The sequence below is a fragment of the Lissotriton vulgaris genome, chromosome 8 (genome assembly GCF_964263255.1).
Source record: "Lissotriton vulgaris chromosome 8, aLisVul1.2, whole genome shotgun sequence".
Taxonomy (NCBI): domain Eukaryota; kingdom Metazoa; phylum Chordata; class Amphibia; order Caudata; family Salamandridae; genus Lissotriton; species Lissotriton vulgaris.
The window spans coordinates 829,366,364-829,377,710 of NC_141696.1; the positions used below are offsets into that span (position 1 = coordinate 829,366,364).

The window sequence follows — 11,347 nt, forward strand, 5'->3', positions numbered from 1 at the left end:
GCATGAGTTAAGGCTGACTGCGAAGGAGTGCAGGACTGATGCAGAAACCACTCTGACACAGAAGCCAGGTTGGAAATGTTACCTTTGTACGTCGGGCCTGATTAAGAGTTTGACAGATGGGATACTTTGTCACAAAACTTGACGGATATCTTGTCCGCTATATTACAAGTTCCATAAGCTATAAATGAATTGTAATATGGCGGACGGAATATCCGTCACGTTTGTGATAGAGTATCCCATCTGCCAAACTCTTAATCAGGCCCTTAGTCACTAAAATGGAAGTCAGATATCCTCAGAGGGGCAAACAGGCTGTTGCCAAAGATGGCTCCATTACGTCAAATAACTATTTTGACATGGTCGTGGTGAAGCTGTTGACTTTCAGTGGCAAATCTCTGAGCGGGAGGATTTTTGAATTTCTCTAGTTGTCCGGATATTTTTGGTACCTTAGTCCAGTAAAGATTTCTACTTTTGGACATAGTCGCTTTTTTGAGCTCAGATTCTTCCAGTGGGGCAAGGGTTTGGCTATAGCTGAAGGTGGTTCCATGAGGCCAGATAGCTTCCCAGCAAGGTCCAGCTAAATAGAGTTTGGAGTTTGGTGCTGCGGAAAAGTTTTGAGCAGAAGCAACTTGAATCTTAGGCCCAGCAGCATTGCACCTTCATCGTATTGGCTTGACGGGTTGGTCCCAGTCCTCCAGAGGTCTTTGAAGCTAAAACATTTCTGAGTGCCAGGGTGCAGGAAACATTAGGAGGGGTACACTTTGACACAGTCAGTGCTCATTTGGGGGAGGGAGGGTAATGACTTTCTCCTGCAGAGGCTAGCAGCCGTGTTCAAGGCAGGCCCATTTGGAACTGGTCAGCTGGATAGGTGCAGGAAAGGCCCACTTCTTTGAACTGTACAAGAGAGAAAGCAAGTCAAGTCTTCTAGGCTCTTTTCAGGTATCAGAAAGCATGTTCAGTACCTTTTTAATCTTCCACAGGTCCAGTGCTATGAAGATAGTACTGTGGGTGCCCTATTTATGCCTGGCAACAACTTGTGGGTTAGAGTGACTCCTGGCCCCTTCGTTATCAATAAAAATCCTGGGGGTACCCCTTAACCATCTTTGCAGCAACTCCTGTGTGCCCTACAGCAAACTGTACCACAATTCCCTCTCTTTACTGAAATTCTTCTTCCCTTGTGCAGAGCCTGTGTGCCCACACCAGAGGTGTAGCTAGGGAAATGAGCTACCTCTCCTTTGTGGTCTCTCTAAACTAGTTCTGGGGCAGCAGCCCCCTCTCTCACTGTAAGTGGTGCTTGACTAACTAAGGGAACAAAGGAAGGGGCTGCTCAGATATTGGATAATATTTGCCTGAGACTTGGTTAGCCAATTTGAAGTTAATCAAGTTCCCGGACACAGCCCAAATGATTATCCTGCCGTAGGAATAGAAACACCTTCCCACACCCAAAGCATTGATCTTGCTATGAGCAGTTTTAACACCTCACCAAGGGGGGTATAGAGCTGCCAAGTGACAGTTAGAGCTCACACCGATGTCCTCCGAAGGCTTTAGGCAGGGAATAAGTAACTTTCTAAAAGTATGCCTTTTCCTTAATAGTTAGTTTTATTTTGCGATTTTTCCCATTAAATTGTTTTGAATAACTATTAAAAAGCATCTTTAACTCCTATTTCTAGTTTTTTCCTGGCCAAAATTAGCATCATCAAATGCAATTATGTAACCCAGTGTTTTCCTTTGCAACAGACAGCCTTGGTACAGTGAAAATGGTTATTGCGGCCTTTTCACTGTAAGTACATGTGTAACATTCAAATTCTACATGTCCTACTTTTAAGTACTATGCACCCTGTCTTATGGGCATTAAGGCCTACCTAGGGGTGACTTCTATTTAAAAGGAACATTTTGACCTGTCAAGGGGTTATTTTGACAGAACAAACTTTCAGTTTAACACTGCAACAGGTGGGCTACAAGTGGTGGCCTGCCCCTCAGTCGTGTTTGCACATGCCCCTGTAGGGGATAGCACAATGGGTGCTACAGTGCTCTAGTCGCATTTAACTCACATGCCTTGCATACACATTGTATCATATACCAGGGACTTCTACCTAAGTTAAATATGACCCGGTTTGTCGATTTTCATCATGTTGAAAGGGGGAGCAAAGGCATTTTACCTTTGGTTAACGGAGGGGAGGGGGGGGTGCATGGAGTTCAACAGCCAGCAAAAACAGATGGGAAAACATCTGGGGGTATACACGTAAAAGATGGTCATTTCCTACACTTATGTTTGAAGTACGTGCAAACATTGAATACACTTACTGGTTCTTGAGCAGGCTTCCGCAGCTGCATGAATATCTAGCTGGACTGTGGCCACACCCTCTGCTCCAACTTCAGAAGTGTTGGGACTGCAGCATTCTTGTCTGACATTACCCAATATTTGATGCACTAGTAGAACGTATGTTGGCCATGGCCCTAACACTGGTGACTTTTGGTAGGCAATGGATTGACATTTTGCTATATCAGTGGTCCATGAATGATTTTCCTGAAGGTCTCATTCACAGTTTGGCATTTTTTTTTTTTACATAGCGCAAACTTAACCTGAATCAGGTATCGGAGCGCTTACATAGCACCAGTTGCGTTACATGAGGACACATTCATTTTTGTTAGGCACAGGGAGATTAAGTGATTTGCCCAGAATCGCAGGATGTTCAGCGTCATTGCCGAGACTCGCACCCAGTTCCCCAGATTCGAGGTTGTCCGCCCTAGCCGTTAAAGCAACTCCTCTCCCTAATATGGTATGAACACTTTACTATCTAGAATTGGTTGTCAGTTATAGCTTAGGTTTCCAGGTATTAACTGGGGAAAAATTAAAACCCACCATAAAAAAATCAAGGCTTCAGAGATTTAACCCAAACCCTTGGTTACATTTTAGATTCCAAAGTTAAATCTTGCATGACAAGAATATAAGGCAATGTGTATGTAACAAGGATCCCCTGAATTAATGAATTTTAGAATTCCTAGGCCAGGGAAATAAGCATGATTGAAAAGTAACAACCTAGGCAATTTGACGATACAAATCACATATAGATCAAAAAAGATGTAGAAGTGAACTACAGCTGGCTAAAACACAAGTTTTTATTAAACAATTAACACAATTAAAAAAGGTCATTTATATGACATCAAATGACAGTTAAAAAATCGCATTATATAATTTACAATTACACATTGTTAATTCACAAACAGTTAAAAAAAAATATAGGGGTATGTGGCATGAGAATTCGGTCTCTACGCGCGTTTCGGCGGCCAGCGCCTTCTTCCTGGAGCAGCCACACAATATTAATGGTTCGTTATATCAAAGAGTTGATTAAAGATAAATTTTCGTTCTCTCGTTTGAACTCTTTTGATGGCAAATAGATTTAGACTGATTGTTTTGATTCCAAATTGATGGCTGGTCTATTGTTGGTGCATTTTTCGTATAGATCTGATACCTGAAAAAGACAAGCATCCTTCTTCTTTTTAGGTTATCAGGTGTAAGAAGGATGTTAGTCCTTAGGTGTGTTGAGAGTAGAGTTTAAAAGATCTCCCTGCCTGAAGCTGGTCGGCAAGGCTCCCTATGTCCAGTGGCGGGATGAAACGTCTCGATGAACGGCATGCGTGGGAAAAATGATGGTTTTTTTAGGTTATCAGATCTATACGAAAAATGCACCAACAATAGACCAGCCATCAATTTGGAATCTATTGATAAAATCAAAAGAAAACTAGATAGAGTCTAGGAGAAATACCCAGGAACGAATTTCTATCCAATACCATCATAAAAGGTTCCGGTCGGCGGGATTAATTACCTAATCATCAAAACAATCAGTCTAAATCTATTTGCCATCAAAAGAGTTCAAACGAGACAACGAAAATTTATCTTTAATCAACTCTTTGATATAACGAACCATTAATATTGTGTGGCTGCTCCAGGAAGAAGGCGCTGGCCGCCGAAACGCGCGTAGAGACCGAATTCTCATGCCACATACCCCCTATATTTTTTTTAAACTGTTTGTGAATTAACAATGTGTAATTGTAAATTATATAATGCGATTTTTTAACTGTCATTTGATGTCATATAAATGACCTTTTTTAATTGTGTTAATTGTTTAATAAAAACTTGTGTTTTAGCCAGCTGTAGTTCACTTCTACATCTTTTTTGATCTATATGTGATTTGTATCGTCAAATTGCCTAGGTTGTTACTTTTCAATCAAGAATATAAGGCAATACACAGGACTATCATAGCTGCAAAAACAGTACACATTACATATCAAATAAATGATTCTGCTTTCTGCTCGGAGGTAGCATTTAAGATAATAGTTGCAGGCTGTTGGTATCCCAGAAGTGGGTGAAAAGTGTTACAGGTGTAATGGATAATAATATCAGTAACATCAGAGCCATATTTAGTATTGATGGTGAAGATGCAGATGTGAATAAGGCCATAGTTAAATCCATTTTTCTGGATGACTTGAAAAAATTGATGATGGTCATGCCAACCATCTATGTCCTGATTTTCACTGGCCAATCAGTGTCAATATGGAATCTTTTTCAGTGTTTACTCTAGTCTTTGCTAATTTCCCCTTCTCAAGAAGGGCTGCCTTTCTCTTTCAAAAGGTTGTATTGGAACTGTCATTTTTATGTTCTTGCCATATTACTCTAGTTGCTTTTCACCTCACTGCTGGAATTAAATATAATCTCTTGAAAATGTTGACTAGTGGACTTGCTGCTCTTATTTTAATCAGTAGCTTTTCCCATCTGGAAAAGGAGGTGCTTTTCCATTAACTGATAAAGGGGTCTGGAAATAAAGGAGATTGGTTTGTATCGTTTTTCGATTTGAGAAGAAACTGTGTGGTCATAGAGGGGCTCCAGTGTGGTTTGATTGAAGTGCAGGTAGGGTTCCGGCACGGCTCCAAACTGCTGCTAGCACTGTTTAATGATTGTGTAGAATCCTTGATATGCTGCTTGGGGAAGTGGGTGTTCTTTTTTTACACGTATGCTGATAATTCACATGGGTACCTATTGTTCAGTTAACTTATGTAGATAGGAAGGTAGTTGGAGTGTCAGCGGATAGGATGATGTTAAAGTCTAATAGCATGTTTCAGATCTGACGATTGATGTGTTCTTCCTGTTTCTAAAGTAAAAATCCTGTGCTTTTATTTTGATGCCTCACTATTGACCAAAGTGCCTGTTAGCAGTTGGCTATATTTACCACTTGAAACTGTTACACAGCATCTGACCTTTTTAATTTCAACAAAATCTGGTGCAGTTATGTAAACAAGTTCCAGTTGGTGGAGCCAAGCAGACTACTCCAAAGCACTCTGAGCTGGCTACATGAAAAGATTGTTCCACAGGCTGCCGTTAATGCACGTCCAGTCATTGCACATTGTTACCCAAACCCATTGAGATCTCAACTCTCCATATGAAATGATCTCTTTTCTAGTACATCAACATTTGTGATGATTACATTTTCTCTCTAATGAAACGGATTGGATATTATCAATTGTAGTAGTATACCTATTTTTGTTTTTAAACTGCCTTCTTATATTTTTTTTATTCTGCTCAATAAAAAATAAAATAAAAATCTCAACTCTCTGAACGGGCACCATGTTGAATGTTATTCTCTTCCCCCGCAAATGATGGTGACCTGCCTAAGTGTTTTCTTTTCTTTAATTTGTTATTCATTCGGCACAGGGCAGATTACATATAAGCAGAACGAATATCTTAGAACTAATAAAACCATAATGTAATGGTGCTTCTCAGTTGCGTATTGTGATGATGCAGGTCCTCACCAGTTCTGAGAGCTCAGCTCCCTCTCCCCGTGCAGCCAGCCTGCACTGGTATCAGTCATTTGTTCTTCATTAAAAGTACAGTGTCCCTCCGTACCCATTAAAAGTGGTAGAGTTCCTCTGTACCCATTAGAAGTGGTAGAGTTCAGGTTACTCACCGGAAGAGACCAAAGGGGGAGAAAGCACTGTGTTCCTCCGTACCCATTAAAAGTGGTAGAGTTCAGGTTACTCACCGAAACAGACCAAAGGGTGAGAAAGCACTTTATGTAGCTTCAAGCACATATTGCACATTTCTGTTTTTTATTGCTTGCATTGTCTTACATTTCATAAATGCTAATAAACAATTTCAACACAAAGAAAAAATGATGCTATCACAACATACAGAAGTGGTGGAAATAATCAGTAGAGAAGAATAGCTGGATATATTAACATACATACTATTTGATGGAATTTTGCTCCATGTAGGACCTGTCCAAACATTCTCTGGTTACTGCTGTGATATTCAGCTTTTATTATTTTGGTTAAAGATTTCCTGATAGTTAGGGAAGTGAGCACACCCCTTAGATTGTATTCTTACTTCTTGACAGAATGACTTTAGAAGTAAGACAACCAGTGCTCTGGAGGTGTCTAGCTCCACTTATAAAACCTGTTTGTGTGCTAGATAGCAGAGTACCAGAATGGATTACTTATGCTCTTTACCGTCAAAAGAAAGCATTTGAGTGCTTTAATCCTAAAATGTTCTTATACCTGCCACTAGCCTGGCCGCTACCTTGAGAGGGCCTAGTTGTTACTGAGGAATTTGATGTGAGTAGACTATTCTCGTTAACCCGAGAGATTCTAATGACTTCTTTTTAGTCTTTTTCAGAAATAATTTTTTTTTAATCCTCCACAGAAGTTGTGCCCATTTGGACTTTGAGTTGTGCTTTGAGGTTAAATTTATTTGTGTAGGATAAAGCATAGGCATTATTCTCATTCAGCTGCAGCGTTGTTGCTGTTCAGCACTTTAAGTGCATTGAGCCAGGAGTATACAGGAATGGCTGCACAGGCAGGGGAGTTTAGTGTATCATTTTTTAGAGGTTTAGGTCGGAATGATACAGCACCATTCAAGAAGAAACTCTAAGAACAGATTCCCAAGGACGTTGTGCATCATTCAGGGAGTCATTTTTTATACAGCGCTGCAGTGTATAAATGGTATTAGATTAAAGAGAAAGTGATGGGTTAGAGTCTTGGGGAGGGAAAGCTGTTGGGGCATAGCGGGTTTAAACTGTAAAAGTAGAAGGTTGCAATTTTATAAGCTCACTTGTTTCTTCACTGGCTTAACTACCAACATGATATTGATCCATGTGGACGATATTGTATGAATATATTTCACTGAGCAGTGATATATATATATATATATATATATATATATATATATATATATATATATATATTTATACATACATATAGTTAAATTAATGTTTTGTATTATTTATCGAAACCATTATATATGTTTTGATACTGTTTTTCCCCAAATATATTACATGTAATTCTTCAGCATGACCCACACCATCACTGTTTTACTGCTTCCTTGAAACTAGTATACAGCTTCCTGGCTTAAAAAAGGGCTTTTGTCACATCCCTACTTAAAAAGCAAAGTCTGCACCATCAAGATCTCTGCAATGTTCTCCTTGTTTCAGCACACCACAGAGCTTTGTAAGGTAGAATGGTTTGCTTGACCCTATGCAAGCAGTGTTAAACCTGAGAGAGTCGCAGAAGTGGTATCCCTGACTGCTTTCAATATTCTGTAATAAGGATTAAATATGGGTGATCCTTGCTTATAGTGGATCCGTTAAGAACCTTTTACTCAGGAAAACCACCTCCTCTTGTCCATAGGTATTTGGATGTCACCTGTTCAAATTTGGCTCTAGATGGGATCAAATTCTTCATCCTGGATAGATTAAACAGTTTTGTTTTCTCGACGTTTGTTTCTTTCCCCACTTTGAGGCTTTTTGGGTTGTCCTACAAGGGGCAATACTGTCCAAATTCCATTTAATATTCATATGGAATCACTGGTCACAAGTCAAGTCAAGTCAATAGATTTGTATAGCGCGCTACATACCCATAGGGTCTCAAGGCGCTTGAGGAAGGGTGGGGAATTACTTGTCGAATATCCAAGTTTTGAGTTGCTTTCTGAATGCTAGGTGGTTCTGAGTAAGGCGAAGGTGAGTGGGAAGTGAGTTCCAGGTTTTAGCTGCCAGGTAGGAGAAGGATCTACCTCCCATGGTGGTTTTGTTGATGCGAGGTACAGTGGCCAGGGCTTGGTTGGAGGATCGTAGCTGACGGGTGGGGGTGTAGAAGGACAGTCGTGTGTTGAGGCATTCGGGTCCAAGTTCGTAGAGTGCTTTGTGTGCGTGGGTGAGGAGGCGGAACGTTATCCTCTTATGTACGGGGAGCCAGTGGAGGTTTTTCAGGTGACCAGAGATGTGTTCTTTACGCGGGATGTCTAGTATGAGCCTGGCTGAGGCGTTCTGGATACGTTGGAGTTTTTTCTGGAGTTTAGCGGTGGTACCGGCGTATAGGGTGTTTCCATAGTCCAGGCGGCTCGTGACCAGTGCGTGGGTGACCGTTTTTCTAGTTTCGGTGGGGATCCAGCGAAATGTTTTTTTGAGCATGCGAAGAATGTTGAAGCAAGAAGATGAAACGGCGTTGACTTGTTTGGTCATCGAGAGTGAGGAGTCCAGGATGACGCCCAGGTTCCGTGCGTGGTCCGTCGGGATGGGTGCTTTTCCGAGGGCCTCTGGCCACCAAGAGTCGTCCCAGGCGGAGGGGGAGGTGCCTAAGATGAGGACTTCTGTTTTGTCTGAATTCAGTTTCAGACGGCTGTGCTTCATCCATTCGGCTACTTCTTTCATTCCTTCGTGTAAGTTGGTTTTGGCGGTGTTAGGGTCTTTGGTGAGTGAGAGGATCAGTTGAGTGTCGTCAGCGTAGGAGATAATGTTGAGATTGTGTTGGCGAGCGATGGCTGCGAGGGGGCTCATGTATACGTTGAAGAGGGTGGGGCTGAGTGACGATCCTTGTGGCACGCCGCAGATGACTTCAGACCTTGCATAAAAAGTAGCTTAAATCTAACAAAATCAATGAACAGAGCCACTTTGCTTAATGAAAAATGATGTATGCGTGCCTAACCATTGCAAATAAATAAATCTAGCCTTCAAATGGGAGTCTAGGAAAAAAACTTTCTTTGGTCCGTCTAGGCAAATTGATTACAGGATTTTCTCAGTAGCCTCAACTCTGCCATATCATCTATTTCCATATCTCAGCCTCTGAATTTTAAAAAGTACTTTCCTTCTGCATTTTGTATTATTTACTGCATTCATTATTTTGAAGGTCTCCTATCTCAAACCTTGGCGCCATTTGCAGTACTAGCCTGTATAGTGTTTAGTTCGTTCGTTTAGTTCGTTTCGTTGAATCTCATCATTGGATGTGTGGCATGAACAATTACTTGATTATTTTGTAATCTGCCAGCTTGTGACTTAGTTAACCACATTTGACCCTTCTTGAATCTATCCTAATCCTTCAGGAGTTGTGGTCCCCAGAACTCCAGAATTTGAAATAGGGCCTCTTTGCTGAAGATGCTTCTCCTGTTTGATTCTCCAGACCTTGCACCCACCCATTGTTTACCTTCTCAGGCAAGACCTCAAAATAGGAAGGTGGGTGGAAATATCTGGTATCAACAAGGATACTCTGCTATCACTTTTGCGTACTACTATTCATCTTCTTAAACTTAATTCTGTTCTGTAAATATTCATGCTTTTTGCTTGTTCACTGTAAATTGTGATGCATCTCTGGTTCAATTTGTAGTAGACCATTAACTTTTTCTTTTTTCCTTAGTGGAAATATTTTGGAACCACCATCTTTGGGCCAAAAGAAATTTGGAACAAACTTCACGAAAGTTGAGAAGAAAACTATCAGAGAAAAGACATATGATTCAGATTCTGATTAGGGCGTAGCCCAAGATCACTGAAAATATTATTTTAGTCTCATCCTGTTTTTAAAGACCTTTTCTGAACCCTGAATTTAAAGTGAATATAAAAAATGACTAATCAATTTTTCTATACACTTTTATAACATCGTGCAACATCATGTACCTTATTTTATTTTTGCTCATGTGCAGTAATGCGTGTCTGAACTTGGAGAGATCTTTCTCAAAAGTGACAGAGTCCAGGTGCATATGTTTTTTTTTCCTGTCTTGTTTTTGTACTTGCCTTCTTATTCTGTTTGGTTTCCAAGAAATGAAATTTGAAAATGAAATAATGGAAAAGGAGGCCTCTACACAGGCTCGAAGGATAGTTCGAAGGAATGGTTCGAAGGGATGGGAAATCATTTCTAGCAATGTTGCAGGACCCTTTGGGGGTGTCTTCGTAGAGTGGCATATTTTTCAAGTATTTGAACAAACATATTTGAATTTCAAAAGGCGTATATTAAATAAATTGGCTTGTGGTTACTAGAGTTTTTAAAAATAGTAACTTGCTCAGCACTTCTATATGTGCCAAACTTACCATGCAATGTCATGTCGTGCTTGATTACATCCTTTAATAAGTTAATTTCAGTTTTTTCAGTTCAGTCTTTTTTAGCATGTTGCCTTCTACTGCCACTCTAATTGTGCTGCATCGATGCTAGCTACTGCAGCATTGAAAGAATAACTACAGAATGATGTATATTCGTGCCACTAAATCTGCCTTTTTCCCATTCAGTTTTTCTATTTGGTTATATATTTCAGATTAATTCCTATTTATTTTTTGGCTTGATAATAAACATAACTTTCAAACGTGAGTAGTTTGTTTTTTTCTTTGTGAAAGTTGGATATATTGTTTATATATAATATCATTCTGCTTTCAAACCATTGTGTACAATTGTTTCATCTGTTCCGGTTCATTTCTACATTATTTACTTCATTTTGCCAAATTGCCAAAGTTATATCTATAAGATCTATTGGCTTTGCTAATGTTTTGAGCCATACTGGAAAGCACCCCGGCTATGTGCCATGGCTTAATAAAAGGGACAAAAAAGCCTGTTGACTTGACCGTTGTCATTTTATAGGCACGTGCACGCATTCAACACATGCATCTGCCTCTAAAGGGCACACTTTTATTTTTTTATTTACCTATCCAAAATGGATTGGTAAATAAAAAAAAAAAAACTAAGTGCAGTTTTTTTCCAAACTGAGGTCAAAAGCGCTTGGAAAAAAATAACAAAAGAGTGGTTGCAGGAATGGGCGGGGGGGGGGGGTAAAGCAACTTGGCTGGTGGGGAGAACCAACAAGAGGAAGAGAACACAGGTGAAGGAGAGAAGTGGTGTAAGAGCACACAGATTAGAGCGAGCAACACAAGTGTGCGTGTGTGTGTTAGGGAGCGAGTGGGGATAAAAGCACACTAAGGAGACAGCTGGAAAACACAGGCACTCTCAGAGTTCTTAAAAAGTTTTCTAAAAGAGAGCAGCGTAAGCACAGAAGCCAGCCAATCAAAGAGGTAAAGAAGCTATTCTCCATGGAAGCGGCAAACAC

General features: G+C 40.3%; 1 protein-coding gene across 1 annotated transcript in view; it reads left to right on the top strand.

Annotated features, from left to right (window-relative positions):
- The window catches only part of TXNDC9 (thioredoxin domain containing 9), a 90,773-nt gene extending 80,156 nt beyond the window's left edge, over window positions 1-10,617 (top strand). Inside the window, exon 5 of the mRNA XM_086934730.1 lies at window positions 9,676-10,617. Within this exon, the coding sequence (XP_086790856.1) occupies window positions 9,676-9,787 (112 nt within the window). The 3' untranslated portion in view covers window positions 9,788-10,617. The remainder of the gene's footprint in view (window positions 1-9,675) is intronic.
- The last annotated feature ends 730 nt before the right edge of the window (window positions 10,618-11,347 follow it).